The following is an 18,003-nucleotide window of genomic DNA, read 5'->3' on the forward strand; positions in this document are numbered from 1 at the left end:
TTCCTTGTGAAGCCATCCAAAGAGATTTAATTCTTTGGCAGTCATAATTTTGTGTGGTTTCTTTAATTGCTAATTTGTTTAAATGGCTTTTAGCTTTACAGTTCCCCTTTAGGAAATGTTACTTTCATTGCTCATTGCTAATTGACATGAGTCATAGAGACTGGAGGTACTGTATGTGGTACTGACTGGGTGGGGAGGCGAGGAGGGGGCGGAAAGAGTTGTTATTGCACAGACTGCAGCAAAACAAATTTGGCTGAGAACGAGGCTCTGGCTGAAAAGAGGTGAAATGTCACATTTACAAAGAGATCTGCTTTGAAATTAGATTTTCTGAAAACTTTTGATTCACTTCTTAAAATTAAAGGCTGGGGGTGGCAAGATGGAACAAAAACTCAGAGCCACCCGCATGCAACATACTCACACACTAAATGAAAACCCCAGTGCAAGTTATCTGCTATCCAGTGACACTTTTAGCGGTGGTTCCTCACTGGCTATGAGGTGCTTCATGGCTATGGCTGATTTCTGAGCTCTTTCTTTCCCCGTCCCCACTGTTAACAGGTTTAAGGGAAACCACAGGCTCCGAGAGTGACGGGGGTGACTCGAGCAGTACCAAATCCGAGGGTGCCAACGGGACAGTCGCAACGGCCGCAATCCAGCCGAAGAAAGTTAAGGGAGTGGGCTTTGGAGATATTTTCAAAGACAAGCCAATAAAACTAAGACCAAGGTCGATCGAGGTAGAAAATGACTTTCTGCCGGTGGAAAAGGTATGTTCGACAGTTTCTGTTTTATTTCAGCATAATGTGGTGTATCCAAAAGTACCTTGTCGGGCTTGGCGTCTAAGACTTCCTGTGCCTCTTCTGGCGTTTCATTGTCCTTGTGTGCAGCTCTCCTATATGGGAACAACTTTCCTCGAAAGGCTTATGCTCTAGTTTCCTGTTGCTTTTCTTACCGATCTCCTCTCTATGGAACGTTTCTCAGAATGACTTTTCAAATAGACCAGCCCTTCTCTATTTCCTCCTCAGAAAAGCCACTCATGCCTGGACCCAGTTAAACATATGACCTTGGTACTTTTCAAGCACCATCCAATTTCTCTCCTCTCCTGGTACGTTTCTCTAGTGCTTTGTGTTTGGGCGTGTTGACTGGTTCTCGAGTAGAGAAAGGGGTTGTGTGTTTTTTTCTCAAGGTGTTTGGTGGAAATGATTTCAGACTGCCAAAAGGAAGTCTCCTGCGTGTGTGAATGATGGAGATGGCCCTTGCTGTGAATCCCTGGATTGTTACCATCAGGAAGCTGGCAGTTTTCTCCTGCCCCTGGTTCTGGGTTGGAGAGAGGCAGACAGCGTGTTGCTGCTAAGTACACGGTTGCCACAGCAACACACCCAGAGCCATCGTGCTTGTGTCTGTCAATGACGTCTACTGTGGTACACTTTTAAGCATCATAGCCTTGCTTAGGATTTGATATACTGTGGAATTTTCCAGGTTGTAATAAGCTACACTCATGCTGTGCTTAAGGAATGTTTGCTAATTTGATTTAGTGCTGAAATTTTTGCTTTGACGTTTGTGCCAGCAGGCTTGGGGGATGGGGCATCGGCAACATTGCTACTGCAGGTTTATCAATGGCTTTTAAATGTTTTTCATTTCTCGGTGACATGAATTTTTAAAAGTTGCATCATCTTCTGCAGCTGTAGAACTTCCACTCGCCTCCCTCCCCCCATCCACCAGCAACCTTGCCCAGTGTCATCATGCATTAGAAACAGAATCTGGAAAGGAAACTTTTTGGACACAACACCCTGAGAGATGAATAAGGCAGAAAGGGCTGATACTTAAAAAGGAAGGACCGTTTCATTTAAACTCTTCTTTTGTGGAAGCTTGTCTGAGCCAGCATTGTTTCTTTCAGTAATCAATTTTGTATTTCTCAAGATCTGAAAACCATCTAGTTAGTATCCTAGCTTGTGAGCTCATGTCTGTTTCACATGGTCACTTTTAGATTCCCACAGATATTAACAAAAGAGCAAGTTCCCATCTTGGGAAGGAAGGATGAATACAGTTTTTCTTCATTTTATTCAAGTGGTTGAAATGAACATGATCATTGACTCAGTCAGCAAACAGTTGATCCCTTTTGTTTGTTTTGTGATTCTTGGTCTTATTCTTCTCTGTGTAAAAGGACATTCTATGTGTGTAACTTTCATTATTGCTATTAATATTTGTCTTAACCACTAATAATAAATCAAGTTGTTACTAATAGCAGTATCAGCAACAAATATAATACTCCCAAGTTTGGACCTCAGCACACTTCTCCTCTGAGCCCCACAGCCACATGTCCCACTGCCGACTTAAACATCTCCACTCGGAGGCCTTAAATTCTTAGCAGCTTGGGCTTCCTAGGTGGCGCAGTGGTTAAGAATCCGCCTGCCAGTGCAGGGGACACAGGTTCGATCCCTGCTCTGGGAAGATCCCACATGCCGCAGAGCAACTAAGCCCATGCGCCACAACTATTGAGCCTGCACTTTAGAGCCCGTGAGCCACAACTATTGAGCCCATGTGCTGCAACTACTGAAGCCCACGCACCTAGAACCCGTGCTCCGCAACAAGAGAAGCCACGGCAATGAGGAGCCGGCGCACCACAACAAAGAGTGGCCCCCACTCATCGCAACTAAAAAGAAAGCCCGGGCACAGCAAAATAGACCCAACACAGCCAATAAAAAAAAAAAATTCTTATCGCTTATCCAGACCCGAACTCATCCTTGTCCCCCTCAAACCACTCTGCCCACAGCCTTCCCCATCTCAGTTGAAGGCAGTGCCACTCCCCCTCCCATTGCTCAGGAGAAAAGCCCTGGGGTTGTCCCTGACTCCCTTCTTTCACTCACAGCTCCTGGCTGGTCCATCAGGCAGTGCCATCAGTGCTGCCTCCTAAGCATGTCTGGCACCCACCATGGCTCATCACCTCTGCTGTCCACCTGCTCTCACCACCGCTTCAGTGGCCTCCTAATAGGTCTTCTTGCTTCTCCCCTTCCCCTTACAGCCTAGTATCAATATCAAAGCCAGGGTGATCCTTTGAAACCCAAAGTCAGGTCATGCCACTCCTCCACTTGCCCACCTGTAGAGGTTCCCCTGTGAATCAAAGTGAGGATCCTCCCTGAGGCCCAGGAGCTGGGACGACCTGACCCCCATTGCCACTTGGACCTCCTCCCTCACTGCTCTGTCCCTGCTTGCTCCATCCTGGCCCCCTCGCTCCTCCTCAAACATGCCACGCATACTCGCACTTGGGGACCTTTGCTACGGTGGTGTTCTCTGCCTGGACACTCTGTTTCCACCTGCCCCCCGGCTGCCTGCCTCTCCTCCCTGATGCCCACTTGTTCTGAAACCTGCCCCCTTGGCCCATCCTGCTTACTTGCACTGCCTTTTTTGTTTTCCCTAGCACGTGCCCCCTTCTAACATAATGTTTCTTTTTTATTATGTTTATTCTTTGTTTTGTTCACTGATGTATGTTATGTGCTTAGAACAGTGTGTGGCACATAGTAGGTGCTGAGTATTAAAGGCATAATATTCAAACTATTAATATAGCACTTTAGAGATTATAGACATCTATAAAATGAGGGGACTGGGTGGGATAAGATACCAGTTATATTGTTGGAAATAGAGTGGTTATGTGGTTCACCGCATCTTTGTGAAACAAGATTTATTGCATGGGTCTTAGAGACATGAAATGTTAACTTCATCAGAGTAATATATATATGTACAGCGTGTGTGTGCATCTTGATTCATGATTTGTTTGCAGAATGAAACCATGTGCTGGCAGCTCCTTTAACCTGCTTCTCATTATGAAACCTCTGGGGAAAACGTAAACTTCCCAGCCTGCTTTACTGGCTGTGGACAATTTTTATAGCATCTAAGAGGATTCAAAACTCTCTCCACCCTCTGTTGTTGGCGCCATGGATAGTTACATAGATTTATGGATCCATTATATTATTGCACAACCTGGCATGGAAGCTGATGAGTGTGATAATGTTTTACTAGTGTACAACCTGGTTCTCATCACTTTTGGGATGGTTTTGTGTCTTAAGATTTATGTTTAAAGAAGAAAGTTTCCTATGAGAGTTGAGCTCGCTATTTCGGTTTTGCAGAAGCACAAACTGGATCTCATGTGACAGCATGTGTGTTAGGTGAAGCCCAGGCATGTCTTCCACTCAGTCTGGGGCAGTTGACCTGCTGGCATGACTGGTTTGATAACTTGCATGAGGGAGAAAAGGACTATGATAATTACTAACAGCTACAAGCATCCTAGTATACTTTCCATTCAACTTTGCGAAGTTTTGAGATCCACTTTTCTGAGTCAGTTGAAAATTTTGCGCTTATTTTACCTGTGCTTTAATCCATATCACCCTACCCAGAGTGGTTGAATGCTGATGACTATACACCAGGAGAGATACTGGTATATCTGTAACACTCCCCCACCACCAACAAGGAAATAATTAGTATTCTCGCTTCTCTTATTGAGCTATAAGGAAGGACCCCATTTATGAGTCTTTTTAATACTAGCAATTGGACATGCCTGTGAATGATGTGTTTAATGAACCATTTAGCTGAAATATTTATAGATGAAATGATTTAATGTCTGGGGTTTTGCTTCCAGTAATTTTGAAGATGGAAGAGTGGGTGGGGTACAGAGGAAAGCAGATTGGTCATGAGTTCATAATTGTTGAAACAAGGTGGTGCATACGTGGGAGTTCAGTACACTATACTTTATTTTTGTATATGTTGGAAATTTCCCTTGATAAAGGTTAAAGAAAAAAAAAAACCTTGGGAAAAAAATGTACCATTTAAACTAAGACCAGAGGTAAGTATGTGTTATATCAAAACAGTGGAAAACAGTGTGGCTAAACCAAGCTAAATATCATAAGATTAGAAGGGCATGGTACCATTGCCCTAGTTGATTGACCTTGACAAAGTCACTTAGCCTCAATTGGACCATCTGTAAAGTGGGAATACTCTTTATACCTATCCTACCTCATAGGACTTTTAAAAAATGCTATATAGCTGAAAATACTTGGAAATTGTAAATGTAACTCATTTCAGTTAGTATTTATTGAGTACTTACTGTATGCTCGGCATTGGGGATACAGTGGTAAACAAGACCAGGTCACTGCCCCTCAGGGAGCTGCAGAAAAGTAAACAAGCAATAATAATACAGTGTGAGGAATGCCAAGATCAGGTTGAGAACACAGTGCTGTGCTGTAGGAGCCCTTGGGCATGGCAGGAAGTGGTGAGTTGTTAGGGAGGCTGGAGAGTATGTATTCATGTGTGTGTATACCTACTTCCTACAGGAAGTGATGTTTAGGCTGAGAACCATGGGTCCAGTATACACTCACCAAGCAAAGAAGCATAGAGTTGTCAAGGTGGGAATAGCAACATACATAAATGCCTTGAAGGGAAAAGGAAAGAGCGTAGAGCATGTGTCAAGACTGCAGCAGGAAGTGGGGAAAGATGAGAATGGAAAAGAAAGCCAGGGCCCAGATCAGGAAGGACCTGGTGAGACTGGTTAAGGAGTTTGGACTTGACCTTGAGGGCAATGGGGAGCCACCAATGGGGAGCAATTCTCAGCAAGCGAGTGACATGATCACATAGGTGGTTTAGAGAAAGTATTCCAAGCTGCAGTGGGAGGAGTGGATTATAGAAGACAGGATAACTAGAATTCAGGAGAGAGGTTAACAGAAACTAATATTGGCTCTATCAGTAAATCCCCCTCCTCAGTGTAAATTCTAAACCAGTTAATGAATAAGATGAGTCAGTGGATGGAGAATCAAAATATTATTTTTGTTCATTTTTTCAATATGGATATCCAGTTGACTCAGCACTGTTTATCAAAAAGATCATCTCTTCTGCAGATCATCTGTTGATCAAAAAGGTCACCTTTGTCATAATTTAAGTGGCTGTGTATGTGTGGGTCCATTTCCAGACTCTCTGTTCTGTTGGTTTGTTTGTCCTTGTGGTCATTTTGTACTACCTTAATGATTGTAGCTTTGTAGTCAGTCTTGATATCTGGTAGTGTAAGTCCACAATCTTTATTCCTCTTCTTCAAGATTTCCTGCTGTTGTATTTTCATATAAATTTTAGAATCAGCTTGTCAATCCCCACCCCCCTGTAAAAAACCTCCTGGATTTTGAATGGAATTACATTAACCCTATAGATACTTTTGGAGGGGAATTGACACCTTTCCAATCTATGAACATGGTATATTTATTTATGTAGGTCTTATTTTACTTTGTAAAAATTTCTCAAGTTATATATTTATGATTTGTGTATCTTTCTTTACCAGTGTTATATTACAATGTTGTTATTGATGAAGGCAAAGTTGGAGGATATAGATTAGTGTGAGAGCCGAATGGGCCTAGCAATTGATCTCCAGAGTTAGACAGACTCACCCACCCAGTCTCAGCAGTGCTGGACTTGGGCAGACCCATGCGAGGTAGAAGGGCCTGCTCCTTGGAGAAGAACAGGGAAGGCCAACTTCCAAGAGGAGGAAAGAGAAGAGCTGAGATAAGCATGCCCAGTTTATTTTTCCTAAATTCACGTATCAGAGAAGTCATTTCACTCTCCTCGGAGAAAGTGAATGGGGAGATAGAGAGTTGCAAGAGTGTTCACTTCTGCTCAGAGGCCAAATGTGTCCCAGAGAGTGTCTGTTTGGTCTCTCCTTTACATAGAAGGAAACATCAAGATAAGACAAACAGCTTTTCTCTCTAGCAGCTTTGAACTATTATCATAAATATTTGGGGGAAATATTTTGGAAATAGAATCAAGAAGTTTGATAGTCTGTGGGGGATAAAGGAGGAAAGACTTGAAGGGGATACCTTGGGCAACTGGTTTCAGCAGCTGGGTGGATGGCAGTATCATTCCCTGATTAGAGACCACTGGAGGAGAAAGATATTTGGGGAAGAAGGTCATGGGTTCAGTTTTAGACTAGCTGGATTTTGAGGTCCTTGTGGGACCATCAAGTGGAAGCATCCATCAAGCAGTTGGATAAATAAGTCTGGTGATTGGGAGAGAACTGTAGATGGAGGTTTTGGAGTCATCACCTAGAGATTGGGTTGGGAGACTGTAAGAAGGCAACCCAGACAGGACCTCATTCTCATGAATATGGCTTCTACTTTGTTTCCCACCTGTGGGCCTGAGAGAGAACTTCCTCATCAGGCTGCTTCCCTGTGACCCCAGCCTGGCCTCACTCTTTTTCTGAACTCCTTCCCTTTTCATGAGTCACTCAGATGATCACTCCTGGCCAAATACTCCAGGAAAGGAGTGTCAGGTAATACACATGGGTGGATAAATTCCAGATGCTCAGGTGAGTCCCAGAACTTACCTAACCTGGTATGTCTTTATATAGAATAATCCTGGCTTTCCGGTGCTAGCTTATTCCATGCATAAGCACCCTAGGCACAACTAGTCTTGGCCCCCTTAATTATTGAGAAAAGCAATAATTTTTGGCCTGGGCTCTTCAAATAGACAGGTTGGAAAAGATATTTTTCCAGGTTGGTTGTTTACCCTATTGGATTCCCTACAAAGGAGTCCTTCAAGAAGCTCCATGGTCTTTCTGTCTTAGTTGATTTCCATTAGTGACTTCTGATCTCTCTCTTTTAAAATGATTCTGTTTTCTTTCTACGTTTTCTCCTGTGTTCCACAACTATACATTGAGTTTGTGACAGTCTCTTTTTCAGCTCTCATCATCTTGAATCTCATCTATAGAATGACAGTCATCCAAATTAATGTCTTTATAATATCAACATTTTAGCTTTTACATGTAACAGAGAATTTGAATTAAAATCGTATATAAATGAGCTTCTAATCAATTTTTTTTAATCAGCCAAATTGCAGGAAGAGAAATTTTAATATCTTCATATGTATCTCAGGCAGTCTTTTTATCCATACTAGTAAAAATTCATCAAGCTATATACTGATGTAAAATTGAAATATGTAAACATATAAAGTGATGATCTTAGTTCCTTAAAAATGAGAGATTTATGTCTCTAATCCCTTGAAGACTAGAAATAAGCTCTCGGGAATCCCAGGAGCTAATGATACATATTGTTCTTTGACTAATGAAACACAACTGAGTCAAACCTCGTTGTCATTATCTGAGACCTATAGTATTGGTTTATACTATATAGTGATTGAAAGATAAGATTTTGTGACATTTCTTGAGCAGTTGAAAGACCCATGATTTTTAAAGAGCAGATGATATTGAGATGCCCACTGGTTGCCTGGCTAAATGAAGTGTCTGGGATTTTCACATTTCAGAGAGCGCCAGTGGTAGGAGGAGGGAACCAGAGACAGTATACAGGGTTACTCTTTGATATACTAGGTACTGTTTACTGTTTTATGTATGTTTGATGTATACTTTCAGGATAGTATATTTTCTATGAAATGTTTAATTGCAGCCAGATGGTCACCAAGAATCACATTCCCAGGAGGCCTTAAAATTGTGTTTTTAGGAATATAGTTATTAACCATGCAGGACAGACTGCCCGGATTCACATCCCAACTCTGCCTCTTCCTGGGACAAATTACTTAAGCACTCAATGCTTTAGATTCCTCATCCGTAGAATCAGAATAACAAGAGAACCTGGCCCATATGGTTGTCAGGAGGATTAAGTAACACAAAAAATGGATAAAAGTGCCTGGTGTAGAATAATCACTGGATTAACGTTAGTAGTTATTATTTTTGCCCTTCTGGTTATTAGAACAGAAGGAGTGCCTATAAATAGCAGTGCAGTCTCCAGGATCATTTCTCTAACTTTTTATTATGGAAATTTTAAAACTCAGAGAAGTAGAAATGAATTTTGCTACATCTGTGGAAACTGTTTGACATCACCAAGTCTTCAGTGTTGGCCATTGGAGAGTAAGTGCCACGTGGAGGATATCATAATGAGAGATACATGTCATTATACATTTATCCAAAGTCATAGAATGTACAACTTAAGAGTGAACCTAAGGTAAACTACAGACCCTGGGTGGTAATATGTCAATGTAGGTTAATCAGTTGTAACAAATATACCACTCTTGTGGGGGATGTTGACAGTGGCGGAGGCTGAACAAGTGCAGAGGCGCAGGGTATATGGGAAATCTCTGTACCTTCCTTTTATTTTTCTGTGAACCTGTAGCTGCTCTAAAAATAAAGTCTTAAAAAAAGTGCCATGATTTTGGACCTTGTCTTTGTTCGTCACCATTGTATTTACAGTTCCTTGAAAATCATTGTAAAACTATAGTTGGCCTTCAATGAGTATTTTGTGACTGGATACATGAGTATGTTTTGTCCTAATCCAATCACAATCATAAAGGAAGACTCATTCTGTTTGGGGTCTGCTTATAGTCTGGCTGAGGTTTACTCTTCCATTTGTTCATTAGTTGCCTCATTCTGTCATTCACTGAAGCTTTATTGAATATATTTTACACATCAGCAGTAGCAGGTCTGAAATTTCTAGACAAATGAGCTAAGGAATGGCAATCCATTTGGAAAGGGATTGGGTAGGTAGTATGTCTGGAGGCTGTATTAGCATAGTATGTGCAGATTTTTCACCCGGCAGGTTATTTGTTTGGGGGGAGTCTGGTGTAGTTAATTGGAATGGAGTTAACATCACCTCTCATTTAGCACTTCAGATTGTCCCTACATGGGAGAGAAGTGGGTATGTATTCAAAGTGATTGTGATGCAGGAGGAAAGGACCAGCAGAGCCGTGTCCAAAGCAACAAAGAGAATAGAGAGGAACGAGCTGCTGACTTTCCTGGAGGTCTGGAAGGAGGGGATGGAGTGTTGGGGAAATCTTTTCAAGGAAAGTGATGTTTGAGCAAAGTGTTAAAAGATAACTGGGGATTCATGGTACCGGCAGTGTGTACGTGGACAAGGGGAGAGCATGGTGATGGACAAGGGTTGGGTTTGGCTGGTCTGCAGGGGACTTGAGGATGGCGAGTTGCAGGGGAGCCTGACCCTCTTCCCCCAGGTCTCCGCCAGCCCGCTTACAAGCCGCACTTCTGGGTGGACTGGCACATTGGTGGAGGGGTTCCGACAGGCAGTGTCACGATCAGATTGGCACTTTAGAGAGAGAACTGGGGAGGTGCCGGGCAGTGTGGACTGGAGATGGGAGAGGAAATAGCTGGGACAGTTGCCAGTCCTGGGGCTCCGTGGCTGATGACTAATTGGCGAGGCACCAGGAACTTCTAGTAGCTCTTGGAAAGGGGCAGATGGGCCCACCTCATGCACACTCTTTGAGTTGGGCCGCCGTAGCCTGGGTTGGCAGCAGAACTGACAGAAGAGCCAAGTTTCCTTTCAAAGAAAACTCTTTTGTGTATTATGGAAAGCAAAAAGCCAGGAGTCAGCATTCGACTATCTATGTTCATAGCTAGGCTAAGGATAAAGAGATTAAAAAAATTCAGCTGGGAGGGCATTGTTAAATACATTTATATGTATATACTCATAAACATCATCATGTATGTCTATAAATCACATATATACATTTATTTGTGTACATTCAGCAGGCTCATCTTCCTAATTTGTTTTCAAATAAACTTTCCATTTTAGAATAATTTTAGATTTAGAGAAAAGTTGTGAAGATAACACAGAGTTCCCACATACCCCACAGCCAGTTTCCTCTATCGTTAGCATCTTACATTAATATGGTACATTTGTCACAATTAGCGAACCAATATGATACATGATTATAAACTAAAATCCATCCTTTATTCAGATTTCCTTAGTTTTTACCCGAAGTCCTTTTTCTTGTCCAGGATTCCACCCAGGAGGCCACATTACATTTGCTCGCCCTGTCTCCCTAGGCTCCTCTTGGCTGTGACAGTTTCTCAGACTTGGCATGTTTTTGATAACCTTGGCCATTTTGAGGAGTTTTGTCGAATGTTCTTAAGTTGGCATCTGTCTGATGTTTGAAGTGATGGATTGGGGGGAGAACCACAGAGAGGCAGTGCCATTCTCATCCCATCAGATCAAGGGTACATGGTCTGAACAGGGCTTCTCACTGGTGATATTGACCTTGGTCACCTGGTTGAGGTCTCTCTACCATAAAGCTTGTCTGTTTTTTTCACCTTTTCTACATCAACTCGTTGCAAAGAAGTCACTATACATGCCTCACTCTTAAGGAATGGGGAGTTAAGCTCACCTCCTTTAGGGCGGAGTATCTACGTGAATTATTTGGAATTCTGCACAGATGCTTTGTCTCCTCCCTCCCATCCTAATTAGGTTTTTTTTTTCCAGATCTTTATTGGAGTATAATTGCTTTACACTCTTGTGCCAATTTCTGCTGTACAACAAAGTGAACCAGCTGTATTTATACATATATCCCCATATCCCCTCCCTCTTGAGCCTCCCTTCCACCCTTCATATCCCACCTCTCTAGGTCATCACCCATCATCGAGTTGATCTCCCTGTGTTATGCAGCAGCTTCCCACTAGCCATCCATTTTCCATTTGGTAGTGTATATATGTCAATGCTACTCTCTCCGTCCCAGCTTCCCCTCCCCATCCCCCATGTCCTCAAGTCCATTCTCTACATCTGCATCTTTAGTCTTGCCCTGTCACTGGGTTCATCAGTACCATTTTTTTTAGATTCTGTATATATGAGTTAGCATACGGTATTTGTTTTTCTCTTTCTGGCTTACTTCTCTCTGTATGACAGACTCTAGGTCTATCCACCTCACTACAAATAACTCAATTTCATTCCTTTTTAGGACTGAGTAATATTCCATTGTATATATGTGCCACATCTTCTTTAGGCATTCATCTGTTGATGGGCATTTAGGTTGCTTCCATGTCCTGGCTATTGTAAATAGTGCTGCAATGAACATTGAGGTACATGTTTCTTTTTGGATTATGGTTTTCTCAGGGTATATGCCCAGGAGTGGGATTGCTGGGTCATATGGTAGTTCTCTTTTTAGTTTTTTAAGGAACCTCCATACTGTTCTCCATAGTGGCTGTATCACTTTACATCTAATTAGGTTTTGATAAGGTGATTTCTTATCTGTCCTCTAAATTCAAAATGCTAATCCTCTGGCACTTGGATCACACTTGCCATTTTCAGCTAAGTGACATTTCCCACGTTTGTTTCCTTGCGTGATACGTAAACAGATCTATGTCTTATTTACCCAAGCAGATTGCAAGTTTCTTGAGGGCTGGGACAGCATCTTATTCAAAACCCCTTACACACCGCAAGTGGTTGATAAATATTGAATAAGTGGTTTTTAAATTAGCTTAATTTAAAAATTAACCACAGTTAATAACTGAAACTGCTTATCAGAGTCTCCGTACATGAGAATGTGGCAAGGTGAGGGCACTGTTGACATGGTATCCTGCTTCGTGAAGTGGTCCTGAATTTGTAATAGTAGCTCATAGGGTGCTTCCTGTGTGCCAGGCACTTTTATAAGCACTTTACATATATTAGTTATTTAATCTGCCAGACTACCCTGTATCTTGGTGCTGTTATCCCCATTTTATAAGTAAGGAAACTGAGGTGAACAGAATCTAAGTAAGTTGCTCAAGATCACACAACTATGAAGTGGCCCAGCTGGGATTTTTTTTTTTAACATCTTTATTGGACCACCTGGGAATTTGATCTCAGACACTCTGGCTGTAGAGTTTTGAACTCTTAACCACTGGACTCTGAATTCATTGCAATGGTAATTAAGATGGTATCTCATTTGGGGAAAATACAAGATCACTATTTAAACACTTTATTCTGATCTGTTAGGATACTACCAATGATGTGGCTGGCAGCAATCTTACTGTATTTTTCCTAGGGAAAGTGTTTCTATAAAGGTATGGCTGCTTTTCTTACTTCAGTTTTTTTTCTTTTTTTAATGAGTAATTTTTGTGTAGTGCAACTAATTTTATTTCTTTAAAAGACAGGCACTTTCATGATGGGCATTTCATATACAAACCATATTTTAGACATCTCTCGCTACATGATAATGTTATCTATTGAAAGATAGTGGGCTTTTTATTTTCTCTCTGACGTTTTTAACCAGAAGTGGTTGCTGGGTCCTGCCACATAAACGCTCCTTGAGTGTGTTCCTTGTCCGAGTGGTCACACCTGTGGGTCCGAGGAGGCAGCCTAGATTCCTGTGGTGACGTAGGCGAGGGAGGAGGACTTTTCGCGAAGCCACCCAAGCCATGAATCGGCCCTGGCTTCCTGAACCATAAACAAATGCGAGCTTTGTTCTCCCCATTGCTCATTTGGTCCCAAGTATGACTCAGGGTTAGGCTGGGTCCTTCAGGCTCCGTGCCTTTGGCTGTTGGAAGGAAGTGGGAGGGTTCCAGGGTAGTTCTGGGACCTTTTCAAACTGAAGAGAGGAGGCTGCCTGCATGATGGGAGAAGAGGTATTTCTTTTTCTTTTTCCCCTTTTTTTTCTTTTAGAGATGTAATAAATTCCCTTAACGTGTATCTTATCTATACTCTTCTGTTAACAAGGTTTGTGATGGTTTTGCATTGGTAGGTTAAAATGTGTTTGCCAGCAAGATCCCCCAGGGAGTGGGGGGCTGTGGATGGGCTAAGGAACAACCTATAATGTGGAGGATTATTTTCTAAAGTCAAATGTTGCACTGGAACTGTTTAGCTGTTTTAACCGCCCCCCCCCCCCCCACACACACACACTTTGGTCAATTCGGCCATTAATTTTTACAGATGTTTCCAATTCTCTGTGTCTTGGGTTTTCATGCACTCATACTGTAGAGAGTAATTTGGATGGACAGTTTGCACAAGCAGTAACTGTTACACCATGTCACCAAGATGTTTAGCAATTACAGATGTTTGTGCAGTAAACAAATCCAGCTTGCTCTTCAGGTTAGCTTAGGAGAGAAGAACATGTCCATGAGGAGAGAGCCAGCTGTGGGGCATTTCACTCTTGCTGGGCATGGACATTAGAGTTTTGCTTGTGGATGGAGAAGCTGTGAGCAGTGACTTCTGGGTGCTGTTGAACTGCTTTTTATTGAGGTAAAGATATTTGGCTACTTTTGTAGTACTGGATATTTATATTCATTTGCTCATCTACAGAGTGAAATAGAGACACTAAATTATTTGATTTTCTAAAAGTTTCCTAGTGGATAGGTAGTCTGGTTTCTGTCTGTGGGTTGTTCATATTTGTCTACCTAAAAGGAGAAGTCTGTCATTTTCCAAACACAAAATAAAATTCCCTAAATAAACCACAGGATAAGTAAGGCTTACAATGCGTCATATGTCTTCCATATTCCTGTTTCTTGTTGCAAAAAAAATTTAAGGGGAGAGTTGATGGTATCTATAAAATGTCTCCGGCTATGTCTTTTTCTGTCAGCTTTAACTTATAATATTTTCAGAATTACAAAAAAAGGAAAATAGCATGACAAAAAGGAAACACTTTTTTTAAGCTCTTTATTGGAATATAATTGCTTTACACTGTTGTGCCAGTTTTTGCTGTACAACAAAGTGGATCAGCTGTATTTATGCATATATCCCCATATCCCCTCCCTCCCGCGTGACTCCTTCCCACCCTCCCTATCCCAGCCCTCTAAGTCATCATCCATCATCAAGTTGACCTCCCTGAAACACGTTGTTTTAACACATTAAGAGTAGAAGGACTTCTTGAAAAGTTTTTTGACTGGTGTCTGTTGCTTGCCTAGAAGGCAGCAGTTGGCTAAAATAAAAAATATTCATCTGCAGTGGCTTGAGAGAGTTTCCTATTGAAAGGTATCTTAAATTTGCTGATTATTATTATTATTGCTGGATGTCACTGATCTGAGTTCTGAAAAGTAAAAATCAGAATTAGGTATTTGTATGCAAAATTCAGATGGTGACTCTTCATTTGGAAAATGAGTGAAAGCTTGATGGAGTGTGAGTTGTGAAATGTGGAAAAGTCTTGGTGACGGCCTCTCTGGCTCCGTCAGACTAGAGCCTGGAAATGGGACAGGAAAGGTGGCCACTGGGGCCCTTAAAGTTTAGTGACCTGTAAACTACTCATTGCACTGTTGAGTGCCCCCTAAACCCTTTGCTTGTTTGTTTCTCAAAATGCCAATAGCTCTGCTACTTCTCTGTTACAGGAGCTCTTTGCAATAGTTATTATAATAATAAAAACTCAAAGTTAAAGAATACGAAGAAATAAATAGAAACTGCCCTTAATCCTATTATCCAGGAATAACCATGGTCAGCATTTTATATGTCTCTTTCCAGAGGTTTATCTGAGCATGCAGTACACACATCACCCTTCATACAATAATGAGGTCCTATTAAATGTCACCTGTTTTTAAAACATAACATTTCATGGGTCCCCCTTTTCTGTCAGAGAGCTGTATGATCATTCACTGTCAAGATGCACCACCATTTATTGAACCAGTCCCCGTGTGGTAACTATTTAGGTTGCCTCCACATTTTTACTATTAAAAACAACATTCTTGTATATACATCATTGTACCCTCCCTGAGTATTTCCTCTGGCTGAATTTTTAAAAGAGGAACTTCCAGGTCATAGGCTGACTTAATTCTGGTTGGTTTTGTTTTTAATGAAAATAACCCAAGTATATGATAAAAAATTCCAGCAGAACAAAACTAAGGCTTTCTCAACCCCACACTCAGCTTTACTTCCCAATGGAAATGCCCATAAAAGCTTTCTGTCTACTCTCATAGAAATATAGAATCTTTTTATTGTGGTAAATATATATATGTGTGTGTGTGTATATATATATATATATAAAACGATACCATTTTATTCTTTTTTTAAGTGTACAATTCAGTGGCATTAAATACAGTCACGTTGTTATACAACCATCATCACCAATCATCTCCAAACGGAAACTTTGTACCCATTAAATACTAACTCCCAATTCCCCCTCCCCTTAGCAATTACCATTCTTCTTTCTGTCCCTACGAATCTGACTACTCATGTGAGTGTGGCCATAAAATATTTGTCCTTTTGTGGTTTATTTCATTTAGCATTACGTCTTCAAGTTTCATCCATGTTGTAGCATGTGTCAGAATTTCCTTCCTCTTTAAGGCTGAATAATGCTCCATTGTGGGGGTGTATCACAACTTTTTAAATCATCCCTCCTTTGAGAGACATTTAGGTGGTTTCCACCTTTTGATTACTGTGAATAATGTTGCAATGAACACTGGCATACCAATCCCTGCTTTCGGTTTTTTGGGGTATATCCCCAGGAGTAGAATCACTGGATCACCTGGTAATTGTCTTCTTAATTTTGAGGGGAACCGCCATCCTGTTTTCCACAGTGGCTGCACCATTTTGCATTCCCACCAGCAGTGCCCAAGGGTTCCAGTGTCTCCACATGCTTGCCAACACTTGTGATTGTCTGGGGTTTTTAAAATATTTATTTATTTATTTGGCTGCACCGGGTCTTAGTTGTGGCACATGGCATCTTCGTTGTCATGTGCAGATCTTTAGTTGCAGCATGCGAACTCTTAGCTGTGGCATGTGGGATCTAGTTCCCTGACCAGGTATCGAACCTGGGGCCCCTGCATTGGGAGTGTAGAGTCTTAGCCACTGGACCACCAGGGAAGTCCCGTTTTTCTTTTTTTAATAATAGCCAACCTAATGGGTGTGAAGTAGTATCTCATTGTGGTTGGAGTTGATGTTTAACGTGTGTTCATGTTGCCTATCACTAAGAGGAAAGGATATTATTCTTCTCACCTTAGAATGATGAGTGGAGGAAAAGGTCTTCTGTCTGAGAACCCCCATGAACCAGCAGATCAGTTACACGATCCCAAGGGAGTGCAGATTGCTTCAAGGAAAGACTAGTTCTCCCTGTTCCCGCAGCTCCTGGAGAAAAGATGAGCGAGAGCCTTGGTGGTTGCTCGGCTTCAGAGATTTAAGGGTGACAGGACCGCGGCTTCTCACTTGGCCCCACACAGGTTTATGGAGAGCGGATTCAAAACCATTCTTTTGAGAAAAGACGAATTTCTCTTTTGTGCTATTTCAATTCTAAACGATAGTACTTGTTTCATCTTACATTGTGGGGAAAGGCAGTTTTATGCTTGATTTTCTCGCCTCACCTTCTGCTCTGGAATTCCTTGGGGACAGGAAATGAAAGTCCTTCCTTTTGCACATTGTTTGCTGATGTGTTCATTTGCTTCCATTGACATTCTTCAGTGGGGTGGGTTGAGGTATCTGTATTTCATCGTGGCCCTCTTTTGTTCATGTATTCAATATTAACAATTATTTCATAATACTTATAATCCTAGAGTTTGCAGAGGCTTTTGGTTTCTGAAATTTAAGGTTTTAAAATTTTGTATGTGGCTGTTAAAATGATCATGCTTCAGTACCTAGCTTGTCTTTTTCTCTCTGAGATTCTCACAAGTTGTAAAACGATGTTCTAGACAACTAGATTTCAATGGGATGGATTAAGTTTAATGCTCTATGGAAACTGGCAACTTTAAAACAAGCCATCCAGCTTACTTTGCATGGTGATCTGCCTTTGCTTACGTTTAAAGAATTTAGATCACAGAGATTGTTCAGTTAGTCAGCAACCTCTTTTGTACTTTTCTGTGGCATCTGAGGCCACTTAAAAACTATAATATGACAGCCTTATTCTCAACTCAGGCTCTTAATGTTGGAGGCCAAATTCTAAATACATGTATACCAATGCTCTAGAAACACATGGAAGCATGAGTACAGTAACCCCCACTTACACCTCTAATAGAGATTTCTCTCTCTCTAAACTTGGGCTGTAAAATGAACAATTTACAAAATAAGAATTTTCCAGAATTGCCTTAAAAGCTACTTCTTCATCAAGAGGTCATCGTTAAGCCATTTCACAGATGGCCTGTGACTCAAGAGTGTCACCCCAATTAAAGTCATCCTTGAACTTTTAGGAATAAAATAGGTAATCTCTGGAAAATCGAAGGCAGATATTTGGGGTCTCTATCGTTTAGAAGCTATATTTCTGTTTTGCTCATTTAAGATGAAGAAGTTAGAAGTGGCAAAGATGGATTTACTGCCTTATTTTCTATTTCTTCTTTCACTCGCTAAGCATTTTCAC

General features: G+C 41.4%; 1 protein-coding gene across 3 annotated transcripts in view; it reads left to right on the top strand.

Annotated features, from left to right (window-relative positions):
- Positions 1-18,003, top strand: part of SH3KBP1 (SH3 domain containing kinase binding protein 1) — a 333,408-nt gene that overhangs the window by 190,650 nt on the left and 124,755 nt on the right. For 2 of the 3 annotated variants that reach the window (XM_057718401.1, XM_057718402.1), the window contains one exon: positions 556-761. In XM_057718401.1, coding sequence (XP_057574384.1) covers positions 556-761 — 206 coding nt within the window. Of the gene's footprint in view, positions 1-555; positions 762-13,230; positions 13,364-18,003 lie in introns of those variants that run through there. The other variant, XM_057718403.1, reaches the window with a different exon arrangement.

The sequence above is a fragment of the Hippopotamus amphibius genome, chromosome X (assembly GCF_030028045.1).
Source record: "Hippopotamus amphibius kiboko isolate mHipAmp2 chromosome X, mHipAmp2.hap2, whole genome shotgun sequence".
NCBI classification, from domain to species: domain Eukaryota; kingdom Metazoa; phylum Chordata; class Mammalia; order Artiodactyla; family Hippopotamidae; genus Hippopotamus; species Hippopotamus amphibius.